At 41.2% G+C, this 23285-nt stretch overlaps 1 protein-coding gene across 8 annotated transcripts in view; it reads right to left on the minus strand.

The window, feature by feature from the left end:
* Positions 1-23285, minus strand: part of FAT3 (FAT atypical cadherin 3) — a 529225-nt gene that overhangs the window by 382026 nt on the left and 123914 nt on the right. For all 8 annotated transcript variants that reach the window (XM_072993570.2, XM_072993569.2, XM_072993567.2 and 5 more), the window contains exon 3: positions 8678-11986. In XM_072993570.2, the coding sequence (XP_072849671.2) occupies positions 8678-11969 (3292 nt within the window). In that variant the 5' untranslated portion in view covers positions 11970-11986. The remainder of the gene's footprint in view (positions 1-8677; positions 11987-23285) is intronic.

Genomic DNA, 23285 nt, shown 5'->3' on the forward strand with positions numbered 1-23285 from the left:
GAGCATCTAAGACAGGGGTCTGAAACTGTGGCCCTCCAGATGTTCTTAGCCTACAGCTCCCAGAAGCCTTCAGCACCACCTCTGCTGGCCAGGATTTCTGGGAGTTGAAGTCCAAGAACATCTGGAGGGCCACAGTTTGAGACCCCTGATCTAAGATGACCTTGACCACTAAGAACAGCTCCACTTGATGGCTCTGAGCAGATGCAACAGCAACAGAGAAAAATAATTTCTTCACTCCTATCATTGTTTGAATCTAAATATTCCTGACAAGATGGCTTCAAGTATGGACGTGGGCGTCCCCTACAATAAAATGCCAAAGAAACTCCATCACCGTTCTCTTGGATCCAATTGGCTAGCTCATGGAGAAAGACTGACACACCGCATGCAAAATAAGGCGAGGTCTGCTTCATATTAAGCTGTGGAAGACTGTTAATGTGGAAAATAATAATGATCAATCAACTGTGCTATTGAGCAACAGAGATGGGATTTTTATATTTACAGTATTTGATTACCAATCCGGTACTCCATTCTGAGAGACAAACACATTACAGGCACCAAAATGTGGCTCACCTGAAAGGCTTTGAGGTGAGCTAGGCCTAACTCTGTCCAAGCTTCCAGTGCTAGCTGGGAGCTTTCTTTCTGAAGAAGAAGCTTGTGGTTCTTAACCTTTGTTACTCAGGTGTTTTTGAACTGCAACTCCCAGAAACCCCAGCCAGCAGAGCTGTGGTGAAGGCTTCTGGGAGTTGCAGTCCAAAAACGTCCGAGTAACAAAGGTTAAGAACCAGTGGTGAAGCTAGGCCTAGCTCAGCCTCAAAGACTTCTAACTGAGGCCTTTGTCCCAGGTGAGCCACATTTGTCTGTTTGTCAGATAGTACACCCAGAGTAAGGAATTATGGGATTTATTCTCGAAGGCTTTCACTGCCGGGATCTGATGGTTGTTGTGGGTTTTTCAGGCTCTTTGGCCGTGTTCTGAAGGTTATTCTTCCTGACGTTTTGCCAGTCTCTGTAGCTGGCATCTTCAGAGGACTGGAGTAGGAATTCTGTGCATGCTCTGTTGCTGTTCGTTGGATAGTTGAATTATGGAATTGTTTGTCCAATAAATCTGAACATTCTATCCCTGTTGACCATTCCAAAAACTCAGGTTCTGATAGTATGTTAACATGTAGCCTACAATCTGTAAGGAACGTCCACGTTATGGTACTGTATATGGAAGGAATGTCCATGTTATGGTATATGTGAGAAATACTGGAGCAATATCCATGTCAAAGTTATGCCATACAAATGCTATTTTTTTAAAAAAAATGCATAGATGCAACAATGCAGGTTTTCTGACGCATAACATGGCTGGATGTTTACAGACATTTTCAAACCTTTGCACTTTATTTATATATGCACATGTTGAACATACATGGAGGCTTGGAACTTCCCACCCCAACAGATACCCCAGAGCGCCATTCAGCTCTCAGCACTGTTACCATTTTCAGATTGTTCTTGGTGTCACCTGCAAGCATAGATAAAGTCAGATGACCTCATCCCCAGAGGAGGACTGGAGGAGAAAAAAGAGGTTCACCCTCGAAATGAATTATTTGGCGGTTTCTTTTGTCATTATTAAAGCTACATTCTTCCACCATGGGAGGGTTCTGGCACTGTTACCTTAATTTACTTAACATCAGTATGTGCTCTGATAAAGAACTGGCTCAGCTCAAACCTATCTGTGTATTAACCTCTACTCTCTCTAAAGTACATCCAAATACCAGTCTCATCCCATAACAATATCAACTCTAATAATATGAATGAACTTTATGTGCACACCAAAAAGACCCAGGAGCCTTGAATAAATACTCCAAAAATGTAAGCAACAGGAGCTGATGCAAAGAAAAATGTCAAAACGTTCCCCAGCTGCAATTAACAGTACAATGTGCTTAGCATCTTGCAGCATCTGGCTATATGGAAAAGTTATATATTGGGCTAATTAAAAACTGCTCAGCACAACATCAGACCCAGGCTTCTATTTATGGCTCACATACGACTAGCCTCGAATTTCATATACACTCATATAACTGCACAGCCGACTCTTCAGAAGATCAGCTCTACAGATAAGACATCTTTTCATAAAAACAGAAGCAAAAAAAATCAACTATAAGGTTGGGAGAGCTTTTTTTCTCCCTTCATTTTTACTTCATTTTCTTTTCAAGGGAACACTAACCTAGCAACAGAAAAAACATACATATTTATCAAACCCCTTCAAACAGTAATGATAAATGAAGGTATCCTTCAACTCAAATGTGCTCAGTACCTGTAAAAGTATTTGGAAAGACTGAAATGAGATGCAACTCGACTGAAGAATGCATTTACTCTGCTCATCTCTCCGAGATCTAAAGGAGCAAGAAAAGGGTTTTCTGAAGCATTCACTGAGTTTCAAGTACTCAGCACAAGTTAATTTTGAGCCACAACTACAGTCATTTTCTCCTTCCTTTTTCCAGCCCACAAACTAGCAAGATTCAATTCGGATCTGAGCAAATCCACAGGCAAGGCTATTTTCAATCACTCTTTACTTTAACACCCAGAAATGTAAAATTCTGTTTATCAAATTGGTTGGCCCAAAAATACTCAACCCTGCCCATCTGCTATCATTTAAAAAACCCCGTCTCTTTGCTTAATGGAATTTTCAGCCACTTATCACTCAAGAGGAAGATGTAATTCTCTTCTGCCAGGAGTTAACAACTTAAAAGGTTTGCAATCTAACACATTTATGTCAACTACTCCTACAATCCTAATAGTGCTGATTCAGATCTTCCACACTACTGATGGAAATACAATATGGGGAAAACATGTTGCTATCTAGATTCAAGAGTCTTGTGGTACCTTTAAAACTCGCAGATTTATGCTAGCATGAGCTTGTGTAAGTAATGGTTTACTTCACTCTTGTTAAAATAAATCTTTAAGTCTTAAAAATGTCACTAGAAAAAATGCCACAAGATTTTTTTCCTTGTACTGAAATAGACTACCACAGCCACATACCGTATTTCCCATGTATAAGACTACACTTTTGTCTAAAATTTTTAGACTAAACATTGAGGGTCGTCTTATACACGGAAGTAAGCTGAGGAGAGAACAAAAACAAGTGGAGGGGAAAGCAGGGATCAAAGCGATCCTGCAGTGCTATGATCCCTTTTCCCCTACACTTGCTAAGCCCCACTTAGATTTCTTAATTTGGGGTTAGAAAAGTGGGGGCGTCTTATACATGGAAAATACGGTATTTGAAAGTCAAAGACAGTGAATCTGTGATTGAATCACATTTGTATATCATCACAGAGAACCTGAGACAATGAGAGACCATGGGCACCATTCTTTTGAGGTTCCTTCCCATGTGTGTAATTTCAATGCAGGAAGACACTGCTTGTGCAAGTGTTGCCACTGCACAAATGGTGATCCATGAAGAAAACCTTGCCTTTCACATCTACAACAGCAACATTTGTGTAGGCGACTTTATTTTCTATATTACTATGTGTACAGGATTTTTTTTTAACCAAAAAGGATGCCAGCCTCTATGTTTAAAAGAATTATTAGTGTAGATATTGCAGTTCTCCTGTCATAATGATAAAGCAACAAACTTTATCAGATAGTTTTATTTTTGTTACTCTGTTTTCTCTCAAATAACCCACACAAAGCTTCCGCAGGTCAAAACGAACAAACCAAGGTCAATTTCTGAATTGTGACAAAGACGTCACACATAAAACATAATGACTTCTCTCTACTTAATGATTAATTCAGCCCCATAACTTTTACAGCTTATTTATTGTTCAGCAGTGGTTAAACTGTCATTATCTTAACAGAAGTTCTACTATAAACACTGTCCATTAAACTGCACAGTCCATATACAATATTCTCAAGTCACAAATGGAGAATCTTCAAAAGGTGAAAACCTTAGTAATACCTTAAACTGGTGGTCCTGAATTGTGTTTCAATAAACTTTTGACTTCCATGGAAACTTAACAAGAGGTATTTAGTAAGATCAATAAGAGCAAATAAGCTTCCCTGAAATATAGTTTTCTTTCCACTATTAATTCTTCTTAGAAATGTGCAACTATGGAGGAGTACTGGAGGGAAGACTCCCTGGAAAAGACCCTGATGTTGGGAAAGAGTGAAGGCAAGAGGAGAAGGGGATGACAGAGGACGAGATGGCTGGACAGTGTCATTGAAGCGACCAACATGAATTTGACTCAACTCCGAGAGGCAGTGGAAGACAGGAGGGCCTGGCGTGCTCTGGTCCATGGGGTCACGAAGAGTCGGACACGACTTAACAACTAAACAACAACTGGGTGCTACTCAGTGATAACAGGTAGTGGCTCTTTCTCTTTCAAACTGGCTTCCTTACTGATTTCTCCTCCTGTCCTTGCTGAACCCTCCCTTGTTCTTCTAGGACTTGGAAAGCTTGCTTTAGGTAAGCCAAATACGGCTGCAACAGCAGAGGTGGTTTACAGATTTGTTTGACTGTCCTGAGGGACGAACTGCCCTGCATCCCCCTTCCTTCTTGCTGAAGCTCAGGGTCTGAGCAAGCCTTCTCTTGGTGACTGGGCCAGACTTGAGCAATTAAAATTGGTATTCTCTCAATCCACTCTCGCAGTTCTCGTTTCCTTGCCCACCAATCCCTCTTAGGAAGGCTTTAGGAGGCAGTCTTGACTCGTGCAGCCTTTCTGCTTCTGCTCTGGGCACTCTCAAAGTGACTAGCTCACGAGTCCAGGGATTCTTTCATTCTACATAGGATATTCCCAGCCCTATTGACATTCAGTTGCTTACTTTCAAGACTGTCACTGTCCATCCAGCAAGCCTCTATTTCCTACTTCTCATCTTTCCAGTTCTCATCCTCCTCTCCTATATCTGTTTCCCTTCTTTTTCCCCATCTCTTGTCTTTGTCCGTTTCTAGAATCTTCCTCCCTTTTCTCCTCTCCTTCTTCTCCCTCCTCTAGGAGTCCTTCCTCGTTCACCTTCTCTGGCCCTTTTTCTATCTTTTCTGTCTCTCCTCTCTGTTCCATATCTAGTCGTGCCCCACTTTACGATTACCCCACATTACGACAAATCCGCTTCATGACGACGTTTTTGCAATTGCTTTTGCAATCGCAAAATGATGGTCTAAATGTGGGAATTTCGCTTTGCAATGATCGGTTCCCTGCCTCGGGAACCGATTCTTCACAATACGACAATCTTTACAGCTGATTGTCGGGTTTTCAAAATGGCCACCGGGTAATGAAAATGGCTCCCCGCTGTGTTTAGGGATGGATTCCTCACTATACAGGCACCGAAAATGGCCGCCGTATGGAGGATCTTCACTGGACGGTGAGTTTTTAGCCCACTGGACGGTTTTTAGCCCATTGAACCGTTTTCAATGCGCTTCAATAGGCTTTTTATTTTTGCTTTACGACATTTTTGCTTAACAGCGATTTTTCTGGAACGGATTATCGCCATTAAGTGAGGCACCACTGTATATCTCTCCCTATATCTACAGGAGAAGCAAACATAGGGAAATCCTCCTTGGCCATTTGGACATGAGGTTGTCCTCCAGCAGGAACATCACGGGCTTGCCTTCTTTCTCCTCACAAATCCCAGCAAAATCAAATATAAGAATTCACCTATAGTTTGATCATTAGACTCTAAAGCCCTAGATATTGCTATACTTCCACAAAAAGGAGTCAGCCAATCACCTGACCGTTCCTTTTGTCCTTTTCTGCAACTTTTACAATTCTATGTGTCCAACATAACATATGTACTTACATCTAATCCTGGCTTCCAAGTTTATATTCTAGAAAACACTGGCTAAATCAAAGCTGCCTCTCTCCCAACTGCGAGTAGTTTTCAAACAAGAGAACTCTTGAAAAGACTTTGTCACCCAAAGCTAATCTTTGGACGATGTAGTTGATAACCACACACTGCCTTTATACAATTCAAGTGTCAAGGCTGCAGCTCAAAGAGCGATTTAAATGTTTTTACTGCCTTTCTCATGAGCCAGACCTCAAAGTGTATACAGTACTGTCTGGCTTTCATAATCAGCTTGGAATCCTAATGTTTGATTAAACAGTTTGCATTCACCAAAACAGACTTTTCATCATGTGCTTTAAACACAAGAAAGAAAGAAAGAAAGAAAGAAAGAAAGAAAGAAAGAAAGAAAGAAAGAAAGAAAGAAAGAAAGAAAGAAAGAAAGAAAGAAAGAAAGAAAGAAAGACTCTGAAAACAAAATGTACTATCTACTTCAACCATGGTAATTCCATGAATCACTATTATAATTAAATGCCACCACTTTGAGTCAGATTAACCATCTTCTATGTACAGAGTCATATCAAATTAAATAGGCGAATCCTGCCATGGTGCAGATATTTGGCATATTTCCTCCTTTAAATTTCTCTTTAAGAGAAAGTGTAGGCTTTTTCTAATATTGGGGATATTTAACATGTTAGTTTAGGAGAGATGACTTGCACACAGTCCTACAACAGAGGATGCCTATGTGCTACACAAAATCCATCCATCCCAAACCTGATATTGTCTGTATTTCAGTGACAACTCCCATTATTCCTGGCTGGCAGCCATGCTGGTTGTGGCTGATGGTTGCTGTTGAGAAGTAAGAGGGTAATTTTTTTTCCTAGGTGACCATAATTGGAAATATGGAACTGAAGCAATAGGGGGGAAAGTGTTTATTTATTTAATTTGTTTGTTTGTTTGTTTGTTTCATATATATACCCCGCCTATCTGGTCATTGCGACCACTCTAGGCAGCTTACAACATAAATTGTAAAATAAATATATATATAACATAATTTACATAATTAAAAATATGTTCAATTAAATAATGTTCTGGGCTGCCTTAAATTAAGGGAGCACTTAATGGTTTCATCCAGTTTCATGATCTACACTGAGCAACACTAAACCTCCTACATTTCAGGGTAAAGGCCTCACTAAGGGCTAGAACAGTGTCTCCTAAGCTTTGAAGTATCACTGTCAATTCATTTTTGTTTTTTGTTTTTACCTTTATGCTTAACCATCACCAAATCCTCTTTGAACAACAACAACAAAATCAGGTCACAATGTATTGAAACATAAACTCAAAAACCCAATGAAATATCTACTGCAGAAATTTGCTTGAGACGAATTATATGTATCCTCTTCTGGATGAAAATCTCTTAAACATTAACTCAAGAACATCAGGAAACATCTATCACAGAAATGTTTATGTTTCGGGGGGGGGGAATCAGGTTTAGAAAAAAAATCAGAAAAGAAAAGAAAAAGGGAAATTTCAGCCTTGCATCCCCAAAGATGTTCGCTGTTGTGTGTTTCATGCTATAGCACTTTGCCTTCTAAAATACTGAATCACATTTTTTGGCAAACGAAAGAAATTCAAGAGGAAGGAAAGGTAGTGAGTTCATGTCCTTGATTCTCTCTTCATCTTAGGGCACAGCTTAATGCAAAGGCAGCTCTTAATGAAATTCCTTCAAAACGTAAAGCAATGCTTTCTAATTTCCTCACTTAATTTAATGTCACAGCTGCCCCATTAATGCCAGCAGCTATTAGATACTTAAACAACCAGCTTGTTGAAGTGCAATTTTATCATATAGTGGCATCTCTCCACTCCTCCCTTCCCTGATTTTGATAATGTCTCATAATGGCAGGGAGGGTGCAATTTAAAATCTCTGAAAGCCATCAGACCCTTAATCATCTTCGCAAAATGAGTACATTTAGCGCCTTTTGCATTAAAAACAACAGCCAAACATCTGATACAAGCATGAAGTTCAGGTCTACTCTATGTTTCCATACCAAGTTTATATCTACAGTTATCATGCCACTTGCAAATTGCCAAATTCATACGTTTGTGTGTTGTTTTGAAAAAAACAACAAAAAAACACACCTTCCCTTAAATAAAACATAGAGGAGAAGAAACATAACGGTATTCCATCTGTCTAGTAGCTTGTTCTGCACACCTAATTTTAGTTTAAGGGACTTCATGTTCTTCACTGGGTCAAGAGTGCACTGCCTGCCTAGCCCCGTGACCGATATAATTTATGGTTATCGCTACATAATATACACACAGTAATGGAGTCACATATAGGCCTCCATTTCCTATTCATGGAGAGCAGTGCAAATACAAAAGAAAGTGTGCGTTTCCCCATCTCCACTGGGATACATATAAATGAGCAATCAAACATTTTTCGCTCCTGCAAGTAAATACATACAGACCAGCAGACAGATTTCACTCATACCAAGATCATTAAAGAAAAACGGAACCTGGTTACTTAATACAAGAAAGAGTTTTTGCAACAGACTGGCAGTGCTGTCCAATATATGAATGTAACATATTTCATAAATAATGGAACATCTTGGAGACGATATAGACTGGATTTGGCATAACCAGACGACAGAATAATAAAACGAACACTTAATCCGCACTTGAGTAGACTCTTTGAAATAATGGCATGTTAATGCTTAAATAAGACTCATTGATTGAATGGATCTGCTCTAGTTAGAACTAACGATTTAACTCAGTATGGCAAGAGAGAGATGCTAAGAAAGAGAAATGGCAAAATAAATCCACTTAGCATCTACGCTTTCTACTAGGTTCCAAGCAAGATATGTGTGATTTTTCTTTTCATTTTTGCAATGACATCTTTCAGAGAAACCAAAGAGCAACTTACCTGTTTCTTCATCTATGTTAAACCGACCAAGTCCACTACCATCCCGGATAGAATACTGGATCTCGCCATCCCTGCCGGAATCATCGTCCCTAGCTGTCACTTGTAAAACGCTTGTTCCAATGCGTGAGTTTTCCTTTACAGATCCAATGACCGCAAAGTCGGAAAAATAAGGGGTGTAGAGATTTTCGTTCACATCCACAATTTCAACCTCTACGAAGGAAATCGAGGACAGAGAAACGGGACGCCCTTTATCCTTTGCTCTTACAGTGAGGTTGTAAAACTGTTGCTTCTCATAGTCAAGTTCTTTGCTTAGCCGGATGGCCCCACTGGCTTTGTCTATTTCAAATCTCCCATTGTAATCATTCACCAAAGAATAACGTACTTGTCCTCCAAGGCCAAGATCTGGATCTTGGGTTTCAAGCCAAGCGATGACAGTACCAACTGGCAGATCTTCCAGGACCTTCACACTGTAACTGGGTGGTATGAAAGCTGGAGAGCAGTCATTGACATCATCCAAAACAATATTTAGAGGAACAACAGAAAACTGTTGATGCCCATTCTCTGCTCTATCTCTTGCCTCTATTTTTAGTGTATAATTTGCTTTGGATTCCCTATCTAAATGGTCAGCTACATATATTATTCCAGTAGTGCTATTGATAGCAAACTGCTGTGTGTCTGTTAATATGGAATAGGTCACTTCCCCATTTTGCCCTAGATCTCTGTCTCTAGCTTCCACCTGGATAATCTCCACCCCAACACTTGTACTTTCGAAAATATTAACTGAGTAATCATCCTGCAAAAACACGGGTCTGTTATCATTTGCATCTTCTACAGTTATGGTAAGTAATCTCCATGCGGCTTTTTGAGGACTGCCTAAATCATAAATGGTGAGGTTAAGGAGGTAGAGCTCTGTTTTCTCACGATCCATGGGCATAAGGACTTTAAGCAGACCGGTCTCCATCTCAAGGTTGAAGCAGCTGTCTGTATTGCCGTCTGATATGGTATAGAGCACCTTCCCATTAAAACCAGAGTCAGCATCATAGGCCTTGATTCGAAATATGCTAGCACCGACGGGAAGGTCCTCTCTCACTGATACGTCGGAAGGAAATGATTTATCAAAATGCGGGGCCTGTCTGTTCACAGAGTAGAAATCCAAGAAGCCATCTTCTGAATTTAGTTTTACATTGGCTTTTGCCTTTTTGAGCAACTTCTCCGCCAGCCTCTGAGCAACCCTAGTCTCTCTGCAGCTGAAGGTCTTGGAAGACACTTTTCCATGTACCACTGAAATGTTAACAAACATGGCATCGGCAAAATTCTCCCCATCAGTTGCTGTGATCCTAAGTCCAAAATTGTTGTTCTTGATGCCAGCGCTAACCAAGGACTTTTTCAGCTGAAGGACCCCAGAATCCGGATTCAAATAGAAAAAACCCAGTTCATTACCCGAAATTATTTTGTATTTTACAAGCTCCAGCTCATCTATATCAATAGCAGATACAGCTGTGATGTGCCCACCAACAGGGAAGTCGGATGAAATCACTCCCTGACATGCCACCTTTTCAAACAGTGGCTTGTTATCGTTTACATTGCCTATGTATACTGTTACATTAACCTCGCTTTCGTGGCGGTAAGGCGACCCCCAGTCTGAAGCCCTAACAATAAACCTGTAGCTCTCAGGGGAAGACTCAAAATCTAATTCTTCAGAAGTGCAAATAATCCCAGTAAACTGGTTGATGGAAAACGGGAGCGAATTCAGGCTAGCAATGCTGTATGTGATATAGCCATTTTCTCCCCGGTCCTTATCAAAGGCAGAAACTGATAAAATACTAGTTCCCACTGGAACACTTTCATTCACATAGGAGCTGTACGAAGGCTGTGTAAATTCTGGGATGTGATCGTTGGCATCCTCTATCCTGACTGTTACCCGGGTCTTTAAGTCCCCTTCTTTGTTTACGACTTCTATATCATAAAATTCTTTGTCAACAATTTTTAAAGGACGTGCAGTGGTAATTAGACCTGTCAAGGGATTAATCTTAAAATAGTCTGCATCCTCACTAGGCAATAATTTATATTCTTCTCCCTGGGTTTCTGAGGTTAGCTTGACTATGGCAACAACAATTCCTGGTGGGGAGAATTCACTGATGGCTACATCATACATTTCCTTTTCAAACTTGGCAGGACTGCTTTCTCTCTTGGGACTGGCAATATGTACCAGTTTCACAGCTGAAAACTTCTGAGGAGACCCTCTGTCTTTTGCTTGGAGAGTAAGATTGTACCCATATGGAAAACTGTCCCAATCAATGGGCCTTTTATCTTTGATTTTGTACTCATTCATCCATCTCCCCTCCTTTGCCAACTGGAAATGTTCAAAGGGATCTCCAGCAACAATAGAAAGAGATTCAATCTCACCATTGGCACCTTCATCTAGGTCATCAACATTGACAACAGCATAGGTGGGTTCCTCACCCGAAGGGAAGGGAACATGAGTTACTACACTGATAGTTGGAGCATGTTCATTTATGCGCTCAATATGTATATACAGTTTGGCAGTGCTGCTTACTCCGTTGTTACCGTAGAGTTTCATCCCACGGTCCACAGCCAGAACTTCAAGGTCATACCGGTTCTTTTCATCATAGTTTAGCCGACCACTCAGCGAGATTACACCACTAGTTGGATGGACAGAGAAAAGGTCCACTTTATTCTTGAAATAATAATAGAATTCACCATTGGAACCAATATCAGCGTCCGTGGCTGTAACTTGTGCAATGCTAGTCCTTAAAGGAGTGCTTTCCGCTATTGTGACGGAGTATGTGGTGGGTGAAAATAAAGGCCGTAAGTCATTCATGTCTAAAATTTGCACATTAACTTTAGTCCATGCTTCCAAGTCTTCTCCACGGACAGAACCCTTTATGACCAATAAATAGTTGTCCTGGATTTCTCGATTCAATATGGCGGAATTCCCACCTTTAGTTCTTATCCTAAGAAAACAGAAATCAGCTATTACCACTTCCTCTGCTTTGAAAAAGCCTTCTTCATCGCCGGACACTATCCTGTATTTGATATCCCAGGAAAGGTCTGCCAAGGTAATACCCATCCTACTTTGACTGTTCAGATAAGTCCGTGCTGCAGAGTTTTCATACACAGTGGCATTGTAGAGGGAATGTGTGAAGTGGAAGCCAAATGGTGTTGTCCCTTGAAGGCCATGACAGACGGTGGCCCAAAGCTGAACAAGCAGGAAGAGGAGACTAGATGCAGGGGCCAAAGGACCTGACCAATGGCCCATATTTATCTCCATCACATCATTCTTTCATCCTAAGAAAGGGAAAAGATGAGCATTGATTAGTGGGAAACCACAGAACTGTTTTAATCGTGTTTATAAAATTAAAATGCAATTGTTTCACCATGCTTATAAATTGCATATAAACCTTTTCCACCATTCTGTCCCATTTGCAAAACATTCTGACATATGTCAGCAGAATACTGCACAATCTATGCCCTACAATCCAAGAGTAGGCCACTAGCTATGAACTGCAGGCTATTTCATGGTTTAAAACAACCAGCCCTGTCTTTGCAGTTCGAAACAGGCTACAAAACTAATTCAGAGTCTCTGGCAGGGTGTGAAACATGGCTCATAGTCCACTACAATATTTTCAGACCTGCATTAGCCTCTGACATTCTTAAGATGCACCTCTTTCGCATATGGGTGTCTTTGAAATGGCCTGACTTTAGACAAAGTTGAGGAGTGACTGTAGCCATTGTGCCTTTGAGGAATGTGTCTCCAGTCCTACCAATTATTAGTATTATATACATGAATGAAAACTATAAAGAGAAAAAAAATGGGCTACACCTGATACAATATTGTGGTGGTTCACTAAAACCTGCTGACCAACTCTGGTCCAGCAAGAAAGGCCCAATAATGCAATTAAAATGCAGCTATAGATACAGAGAGTACGTTGATGCTCCAGAGATTCCAACAGAATATTTACTGGGCAAGACATCAGCAGTCACCATCCTTGGCAGCTGTAGTACCAAGCTGAGTTGATGCCTGCTATGGACTATGTCCATCCTCCTACACGTAAATCACAGTCTAGTTTTTTCCACAGGAAGACGCAATCTGGCCACCATTTCAAATAATTAACAATTGCCTTCATATAGCTCTACAGTAGGGGATTGTGAACTTGCTCATCAGCATAATGGCCACTTTGTTAATAAAAAAAAATACTGGCAAGGACAACATCTTAAATAGTCATCAAAGATAATTTCTCCTTTTAAGAAATCTGTTTTCCTTCCCCTCACCCCCTTGTAACTAAATCCTAGACTTCATCAAGACAGTGAGATGTGTTTATTGCATTTCAAAAAGAATATTGGACCAAGATAAAGCACAACAAAACACTGGAGGGAGTTATTTACTGAGAGGCGCCATATTTTCCTTGTTAGTCTTGCTGTTTCTCTGAATCTTGGCCACCCTGGAGATTTTGTTACATGCAACAAGCTAATGGCTTGCATTATCTCACAACATCAACTCGCACATGCAATGTGCATGGAAAGAGCAGAAGCTAATTTTAAACAAATGTATAAGGTCAGAAGTGGTAAGCACAGAAGGGAGAGAAGAAAAATAATGTATTTTTCAGTGTATACGACCCCTCAATGTATAGTTGTTGTTTAGTCATTAAGTCGTGTCCGACTCTTCGTGACCCCCTGGACCAGAGCACTCCAAGCCCTCCTTGTTTTCCACTGCCTCCTAGAGTTGGGTCAAATTCATATTGGTCGCTTCGAACACACTGTCCAACACACTGTCCCCTTCTCCTCTTGCCTTCACACTTTCCCAACATCAGGGCCTCAATGTATAGGACGACCCCCTAATTTTTACCCTTGCCGGAGGAGCAGTCAATGAGCGGCCACGAGAGGTGGCCGAGCGTGGCTGCACCTTTGCCTTCCTCTCCGCCTCCTCCTCCTGCTGCTGAGCCTGCAAAGTGGCACTGGAGGAGACTGCAGCTGTAGTAGGAGGCGGAGGCAAAGAAGCAGCCGGGCTTAGCTACCTCTCGCTGCTGCTCATTGACTGCTGCTGCTGCCGGATCACCTCCTCCACCGATTATCTCCTTCAGGCAGGGGGACAAGGCGGTGACGTGAGCTGGAGGTACGCCCTGGCAGGAAGGAGGCGATTGGACAGTGGTGGCAGCAGTCAATGGGCAGCCGCGAGAGGCAGCCGAGCACGGCTGCCTCTTTGCCTCCGTCTCCGCCTCCTGCCGCTGCCTTCCGTATATAAAACGACCTTCAATTTTTCCTCTATTTTAGAAAAAACTGTCATTTTACACAGAGAACAATACAGTAAAAGCTAATGGTAAACTTCTATAAGTTGAGCACTGTTTTTGTGGCAGAACTTCCCTGCAGTCTCTTTCTTGCAAGCAGAGTATAATTCTATAACTCTGCTGATGGATTTTTAAAGCACTCATTGAAATCGATTTATCGCATTGATGTTCTAACACTCCCACAAAGCACCTCAGCTTCAAACCTGGAGTCCATATTCAACTGTGCAGCACATTAATCAATAATTGACTCTCCTGTGTATTTTACCAAGGCACAGACCCTTTTTTTAAAAAAACAAGCACACACATTTACCTCCACAAATTACACCTCCCTTCTACATTATATTGGTTCGGTGCAATTCAGAGAGCTAAGAAAGTTATTGGTAGCAGGTTTTTGGTAATCAAGGAAGGTTGCAAGGGAAGTGTGATGAATTGGCATGAGGAATATGAAACTATGCATTGAATTCTTCATATACACCTGGACACTATGCAAAAGAAAAAATTTCACAGTCCTCAAGATTCCTTGTCTCTTGTACAGGAATGAGATAGAGGTCTTTTCTGTTGATGTTTCTGTGATTTGCACAAAAAGTCTCTATGCAAAACAGAGCGAGTACAGAAGAGTGACAGATTGATCAAGAAGATACGAAAAATCCAAGATATGCTTCAAATTTTTAAAAGGCCATGTAACAAGGCAGGGCCTATTACTGTTTTCAAAATTAGCATTATTACAAAAAGACAAAACAAAACAGAACAAATTTTGCCATTTCTCATTCTCCTGTGTAAGTGGGAGAATGAGACAGACAAAGATTTACAACAGGCATTGCATACAAAATGTCACAGTCGCAATCCTGCCATGATGTATAACCATGCTCTTAACTTCTGTGCTGGAACATAGACTATATATACCAAAGATGGCCCTGAAAATGGCCTACTCATAATTACCAGGATCCTTCCCTCTTCTCCCAGAGGCCATTTTATAACTTCCGCTCCTGCAGTGAACAACATGAGCCCAGGCCATAGGAAAGAAAAAGAATAACTATGATGGTCTTCAATTGCTATACTAATTTGTTTTCCAACCACTGTAGTAATCAGGGACTCAAACTGAAATATCATGGGATCTGAAAGATGGGGATAAAAGGGAGAGAAATATAATTTCACCTTCTCTTCCCAAGTGGAGCCCTGCAGAACCATCTAAGAGTTTGAATTTACTTGTAATTAGTCTAATATTTCAATCAAATGTTTATGTTTTCATTGTTCTTGTTTCGCGTTGGCTGTCTTACGGTCCTATTTTCTGTCCAAATGGCAGGGCACAAATGTAATAAATAAATGGAAAAAATGACGTGTTGCAAACAGGTCATAGAAGGTCACTGACAGACTGAAGAAGGGCTAAGATAAAATAAATGTCTAATGCAATGAAAACAAGTTTTAAACTATAACTTGTATGGTAGACGGCTTTCTTCATCTACCTGGCTTTTTGGCTGGTTTGACTTCGGCAATCAAGTTACTGGGTTTTTATTTATTTATTTATTTAGTAAAACAAGAGCAGTTTATGTTTGCAGCAGTCTTTCTCCAGTTGGATATTTATTTTAAAAATCCATGTCGTGTTTAGCAGGTAGGAAATGTAATGTGATAAGAGGCAACCCGTTCCAACAAGCCGAGGAGCAAATGAAAAAGGAACAGACGAACAGGAATCACTTTGTAACATTTTTGGATTTTTTAAAAAAATTATATCTAACTAAATATTATGGTTTCATCTGGGAGATTAGGAGTGCGGCCTCTTGTGTACTGTTTCAAAATATCAAAACAGGAAACTAGTTAGAATCGCACAAGGTTTTGTTTAAAAAGGGCAAGCCGTGCATTCGCTTTGGCACGACAGCATCAATTAAAAATGTAAAGCCCTCTTCTGAACAACAGCGTCAATTAAAAATGGAAGTCATGCTCCAAATATTCACAGTACTAGTCAAGGTGACTTCGGCAGAGTTCTCTCCGACAACAAGAGATACTAGTCTCTTGAAGTGTGTTAAGGAGGCTCCTCTGTCATTCACCTTGTGAATGCAAATCCCCCAAGTCCAAGACAAATACTTCATTACCATATTGATGAAATTTAAGACTATCTTCCTGTCTGCGGAAATCAGCAACATGTTACTTTCCCCCAAAGGCTACAACAAAATGAAGGCAGGGAACGGGAGGAGAGAGAAGGTGCATCAAGGACCAGCTCGGCTTTGCATGACAAGGAAACGTGAGCTGTGAAAAGGTACCGCCTGCTCGAACATATTGTTTTGGTTAGAACGGGACAACAAACCATGGTTTGATGTTACACAAATGAGGAAAAGCAAGTCTGAGGTACCCATGTTCCCTCCTTCCCTTATCCCTTAGTTTGAGGGGGAGAGGAGACACATGTTTCTGCTTCTTTGTTGTTGTTTAGTCGATAAGTCGTGTCAGACTCTTTGTGACCCCATGGACCAGAGCATGCCAGGCCCTCCTGTTTTCCACTGCCTCCCGGAGTTGGATCAAATTAATGTTGGTTGCTTCGATGACACTGTCCAACCATCTCATCCTCTGTCCAACCACCCTTCTCCTCCTGCCTTCACACTTGCCCAACCTCAGGGTCTTTTCCAGGGAGTCTTCTCTTCTCATGAGATGGCCAAAGTACTGGAGCCTCAGCTTCAGGATCTGTCCTTCCAGTGAGCACTCAGGGTTGATTTCCTTCAGAATGGATAGGTTTGATCTCCTTGCAGTCCAGGAGACTCTCAAGAGTCTCCTCCAGCACCAGAATTCAAAAGCGTCAATTCTTTGGTGGTCAGCCTACTTTATGGTCCAGTTCTCACTTCCATACATCGCTAATGGAAAAACCATAGCTTTAACTTTGCAGACCTTTGTCGAGAAGGTGATGTCTCTGCTTTTTAAGATGCTGTCGAGGGTTGTCATCGCTTTCTTCCCAAGAAGCAAGAGTCTTTTAATTTCGTGGCTCCTGTCCCCATCTGCAATGATCATGGGGCCCAAGAAGGTAAAATCTGTCACTGCCTCCATATCTTCCCCTTCGATTTGCATTATGGCAAACCATAGTTTAAAGAGGCAGACCTCTGTTGTACACAGAGGTTCTCCAATGAGCTAAATACCTAAAAAAAAAACCACCACAGTGTTCAAGATCATACATGACACCTGTAACTCCATGCCTAACAGATGCTTTCTGCTTTGGACTTTTCATCCTCACAAACGTTGAGTAATGGCAGAGGCGGTGGACTATGGTTCTCCTCTCTTCCTACTACCCTTTCCTGCTCATGTGCTTAGTCTCAAAAACTGTCTGCCTTCCAACCAGCAAATCCCAGAATAGATTGACATGAATTAGGAGCAAGAAACCTTTAATCTCCTGTTACTGTATTATGAATGGAGGACTCCTCATTTTCAACATGACAAGCCATAATTCTTTATGTCTGAAGAGAATCATTGGGTTAGATCCAAAGAATGTCCACAAGAAAAAGGTGTCTTATGCTTACATAAGGGCAGTACCCTCTCTTCCAATAGAGTATGGTCTTGGAACTGAGGACTACAACACCCAACAACATAATATCCTTTGTTATGTGTGTCTCTGGAATTAAACATGCACATGAAACCTCCGTGATCATTCCCAGGCACATTACATCTCTGGAGGAGCCTTGCTTTCAGTTTCAGAATAAGAGTTCCAGAGACTTCTCCGGAAAGGTTTTTAAATTAAACATGACAATGTTCTTCTACTACTGCAGTTCCAGGAACAACATCTCCCACAGAACAGCTATTACAAAAATATATAGATGTCTGCACACGTTTCGATCCAATTTTATACACCTTTTGGTGCATTCTGAAGTTGAAAAGAACAAGACACAACAGGAAGGAATGTTCGGATAACTCATGTAGAAATGGACATGAACTGGTTCATCCCAGTTCATAAAAGCGGCAACACAGGGGCTGCTTTTTCCCCCTCCCCCCACCTCCTCTGGTTCAGTCAACCAATCACCAGACCCCATGTACTAGCTTCCTGCACCTCCTCAACTGATCTTCCAATCCTGGCAACAGATCAGCCTTCTCTGCCCCGCCCCCCTTGGCTGATCTGCCACTCAGACAAAAGGGTGGAACAGAGACGTCTGAGCTCTTGCTCATGACTGGGAGATTAGCTGAGGAGGTGGGAAAAGCAGGCAAGCCAGGCCTGGTAAGGGGCTGAATCAGCTGAGGAGATGGGGGACAGAAGCAGCAGCACCTGTGCTGCCGCATTTACGAACTGGGACAAACTGGGATGAACCAGTTTGTGCTCATTTCCAAAGACATGTTAACTCAGAAAGTGCAAATTTTATTTTCTATTGCAGACTGACGAATGTTCTCAAGCATTCCTATATTTTTCCATAAAGCAAGTCAAGCCGTTGGATAGCACTGCCTAGTCCCTTTTCCAATGAGGTTGAAGAAAGTGTTTAGCATAGGTCTCCAAAGCTGAAAAAACCACAACTCTAGTTAGCTGTTGCATTTCTAGGCCATTTTTCTCCCGGTGAGAAGGGGCCATGAATTTTGCTACTCAGCTGAAGGGTGATATTTTTTTCCTCATAGAAGGCAAGTTTGTAACACTGGGTGCGTTTACGTCAGAGGCAAACATAACACCACCCACATCCAAAAAGTGTGCATAGCATGAGCAGATGGAACAACCTACACTGTAGGCTTTTTATATCTACAGAGCTAAGTCCAACTGATCGTACCACCTAGAGGAGACCCACTGAATCAAGTGTTCAATGAAAAGTGAACACTTATGTAAAACCCATCAATTCAACAAGTCTACTCTAGATAGCAGTGTAAGGAAATGGGAGGAAACTGGGAACTGTAGTCATACAAACATGGAGTCTATTAGGTTCTGTGTAAGATTAATTTAAAAGAGATCTTTTTCAGGAGCTTGTTGTGCAGAGCTGTTTGCCTAATTCACATGGTTGGACAGTCCAGAAAAAGAAGATGAAACAACAGACCACTAAATTGAAGGAGATAAGACACCTAGAGCCTGGTTCATGAGAATTTTGGGCAGTGATCGGAGTGTTCTGAATTACGTCTACAGTGGTGCCTCGCTTAACGATGATAATCCATTCCAGGAAAATCGCTGTTAAGCGAAAACATCGTAAAGTGAAATTAAAAAGCCCATTGAAACACACTGAAACCCATTCAATGTGTTCCAGTGTGCTGAAACCTCACCGTCCAGCGAAGATCCTCCATACGGCGGCCATTTTTGCTGCCTGTATAGCGAGGAATCCATTCCTAAGCACGGCGGGGAGCCATTTTAAGCACCCGGTGGCCATTTTGAAAACCTGACGATCAGCTGTTTTTGATTGTCGTAAAGAGAAAATCGGTTCCCGAAGCAGGGAACCTATCATCGCTAAGCGAAATCCCTCATTTAGACCAATCACAAAAACATCATCGTAAAGCAGATTTGTCGTAATGCGGGGCAATCGTTAAGCAGGGCACGACTGTACTTGGACTTAATTGGCTGACAGCTTGAAAGTGTAATGTAGAAGGTGGTCCTAAAGAGATATAAAATGAGAGAGTTTGTGTATGTGACAAAGTTGGTCTGTGGAATGCTGTGGAATGTGAGCCACAGAGGTTTGTTTGCTTTTTCAAGAAGAAGGAGGCGGGAATAGCCTGGCCACTAGCCAAGATGATTACCTAGACTTAGCTGTTTTTAATTAGAAATTTCAGTTTATTTATACATTGTAACTGTCTGAAAATGCTTAAGCTTTAAAGCTATAACTCTATCCTAATGAAACTTTATTTTCTTAATAAAACAAATATAAAACTTCAACAGAGGACTAGTCTCTTTATATAGCAGGACTACAGTATAACTAAATCCAGTGTGGATGAAAGAAGGTTAATAGTGGCTACTGTAAAAAGAGGTCCTATTGTCCTACTTTACAAGGCTGGTGTGTATTCTAAGGAAACACATAGTCTATGGTTTATTGCTTTGTAAGCCATCATGGTTACTTTTAATATTCAGGCTTGTCTATGGGGCTTGCTACGCACTTCTGAGGCCTAAAGGACCTACCTCAGGAAATAAAGGTGGCAGTTTTGCATCCAGAGGTACTCCCTGACCGCGATCATTGTCTCTTTAGGGAGACGGATCGTTACAGGGAGAACTAAATAAACTTAGAAGATTGTCAATTGAATGTTGGGATTGATGCATATACATCCAGTGGTGGCCTCTTTTTAATTGGCGATATCTCACCAAATTAACATGGTATTAGAAAAATGCTATATATTTTTAGACATCAGTGTACTTTTAAACTTCATCCCTGAACCTTGGAACTTAGCTTGTGGTTAGCAGAGTTGATTATGAGCTCTTAATATTTCAAAAAAAAAAAAAATCTTGTACATCAAGAGTAGAAAGATAAATATATACCATCCATGGTGTTATTTCTGATATCTGCAACTGCTTATAATATTGTGTGAACTTTCTTGATATTGTTCCCAAAGTCCCAACAACTTCGGGGGAGCACTGAACTGTGTACAGCAAAATGTGGGCATGAAGAAGGCCCCAGTGTTAATCCCCACCCTGTCCCAGGTAGCACAGATGGCAGGGAAGGACTGAAATTCCAGTAATCCTTCACTACTGCCTATAGCAGCTAGGCTGATCTAGCAACATTTGGAAGACACAACGCGGCCTATCTCTGGGGTAAACAATACCGGGATAAACAGGCCAACAGTATGGTCCAAAATAATGTAGTTTACCTCTACAATCCAAGGGCAGAAAGATGATTTTTCAGTTGCTGCTTATAAGTAGGTTCCGAATGCATACACAGTCTCATGAGGTGGAGTTTAATATACTGAAGGTCTTTCATGAGATGAGATTTCAGACCATTCTAGCGTTGAGATTCCAGGACACTATTTCCTAATCTCTCTTGTTAACATTCAAATGGTAGCCTTTCCAGTTCTAAGACCAGGGTCTCTAAATCAATGATTCAAAAAGTCAAACTGAACACCCGGGAACCTCACTCTACTGCCGTACAGAGTCTAGTGACACCATGTTAGGAATGCTGTAGAATTTTAAGTCCTTGTCCACCACTGAAGTCGGAGCAATTCAGTGTAATGTGATGTGCCCACAGAGCTGACAGGGACTCCATGCATCCTAAATCCAGAATGTATTCTCTTGAAAGAAAGAAAAACCTTTAAAGTATAATATCAATACTTCCCCCTCCCAAAAATATATATATTTACTAAATACAGTGGATTCAGACTTTATACAGACATCATGAATTTTAGAAGTGTTTACAATTTAAGAATATATTGCATGGGTTTCAATTGTACTGTCAGCTTTTGTTTCTCACACATTCAAATATCAGGACAAAAACAGATGTTATAGATAATCCATCATTACAAGTGGGAATTCCTTGACAGTTGAAAACTGTCTGCATGCACAACAGAAGCCTTTCTCACCTCATATACCTTACAAATTAGCCTGTCTTACTCTGAACTGGTCTTCAGTACTCAAACAAGGGAACACCCAATTTCTCACCCACAAATGTCTGACCAGGTCACATTTCTCCAAAATTAATGTGCTTTCAGCTATGACCACAGTCTCTCTTGAACTATTCTTCATTCGCTCCTATCTCAAATGGATGCATATCCTTTGAAAATATGCCTCACATTCACAATTGGTTTTATTGCATTTACCATAAAATAATGTTTGGAAGCCAGCTGAGACCTTTTGAATCCCTTTTCATAACAACCAACATGCTGTGGGTTGGAACATGCATATTAATTTGAGCATCCACATAGACAGGGAAGTTGAAAACATTTGGAAAAACAAACAAACCCAAACACCCACAAACAGTTGACTCTTCCCCATCATGAAGAAAAGCAGGCTAATGGGGAAGATGTCTCACAGTGCTGACCAGACTACAGCAATTAAAGAGGATTCTTTGATTGTTTGATTCTTAATCAAGGCACACAAACCCTGTTTAGACAAAGGTTCCCATTCATTTAAGTTTACATTGCAAAGCATGGTTTTGAAAAAGAAAGAGGTAAAAAGCTGGAGCCCACTGGGGATCCTATGTTTGGAAATAGAAATTCAACCTAAGGCATGGCTCCCTGAAATTGTAATGATACAGTGAGACCTTGACTTACGAATGTCCTTATCTACGAATATTTCGACCTATGAACGGCTCCATTCACAAAAATCGGCATCGACTTGTGAATGGAGCCTCGACCTATGAATGAAAAAAGGCAGGAGAAAAGGGCAGGAAATTCAGATTTCATGCCCTTTTCCCCTGCCTTTTTGCCTACGGAGGTCTCCAAGGGCTTTCTCCCCGACATCGGAGGAAGCCCTTTGAGACCTCCGAAGGCAAAAAGGTAGAGGGAAAGGGCAGGAAATTCAAATTTCCAGCCCCTTTCCCCTGCCTTTTTGCCTTTTTTCTTCCCTCAGAACGCACTGATCGGTTTTCAATACATTCCTATGGGAAATGGTGCTTCGACTTAAGAACATTTTGACTTGAGAAAGCAGTCCCAATACGGATTAAGTTCTTAAGTGGAGGTACCACTATACTATGGTACACACATCTGCCCATCTGCCCACTGACTCCATACAGTAGGGCAGAGGACATAACTATAAGTCAACGGCCAGGAAGCACATGTTCTGGTTCTAATTCGCAGACTAGTTCTGGTTAGCAGAATCAGAAAAAGACCAGTTTAGCTTTTCAGTGACTCACTTCTTCATTAACAGGTTCTTCTTACTCTCTCTCCCACACCTGGCTAAAACACTTCCTTCCAGTAGGTACATTTGCCATACCTCACTAGAAGGGAAGACAAGAAAGCCGAAAAAGCAGTTTCTTGATGCAAGTACCTGCCCTAGCTTCCTTTGGAAGTGAAAGGGCTTTGCGAAGATAGCAAGGCACTCCGGAAACTCCTTTAGGCTAGATTAGGGACCACTATGAACAAAAATCAGGTCCATAGTGCAATCTATCTCTGTTCATGTAGAGCTTCACGCTAAGTGAGATCTCTGCTGCTGTGTTCCGGCAACATCTACTTTGGTACTTCCACGCTGGTGATACTCAACAGCACTAGGAGTCTGGCATCTTGTTTTGAAGGCTGTTTAGTCTGAGATATGAAGCATACTAAAACAAACAAAAAACTATTGTGGAGAAAACAGGACATATTGGAACACAGAAACAGACTATTGAGAAATTCCCAGCCTCTACAAGAGTGCTCGTATACAGCGTGAAAGCAAACTAAATAAACAGGAGTATTTCATCAAAATGTAAAGAATTTGTGGAAAAATTTATGTGAAAAGTTACTGTTTTCTATTTGTG

Source organism: Pogona vitticeps, chromosome 3 (assembly GCF_051106095.1).
Source record: "Pogona vitticeps strain Pit_001003342236 chromosome 3, PviZW2.1, whole genome shotgun sequence".
Classification (NCBI taxonomy): domain Eukaryota; kingdom Metazoa; phylum Chordata; class Lepidosauria; order Squamata; family Agamidae; genus Pogona; species Pogona vitticeps.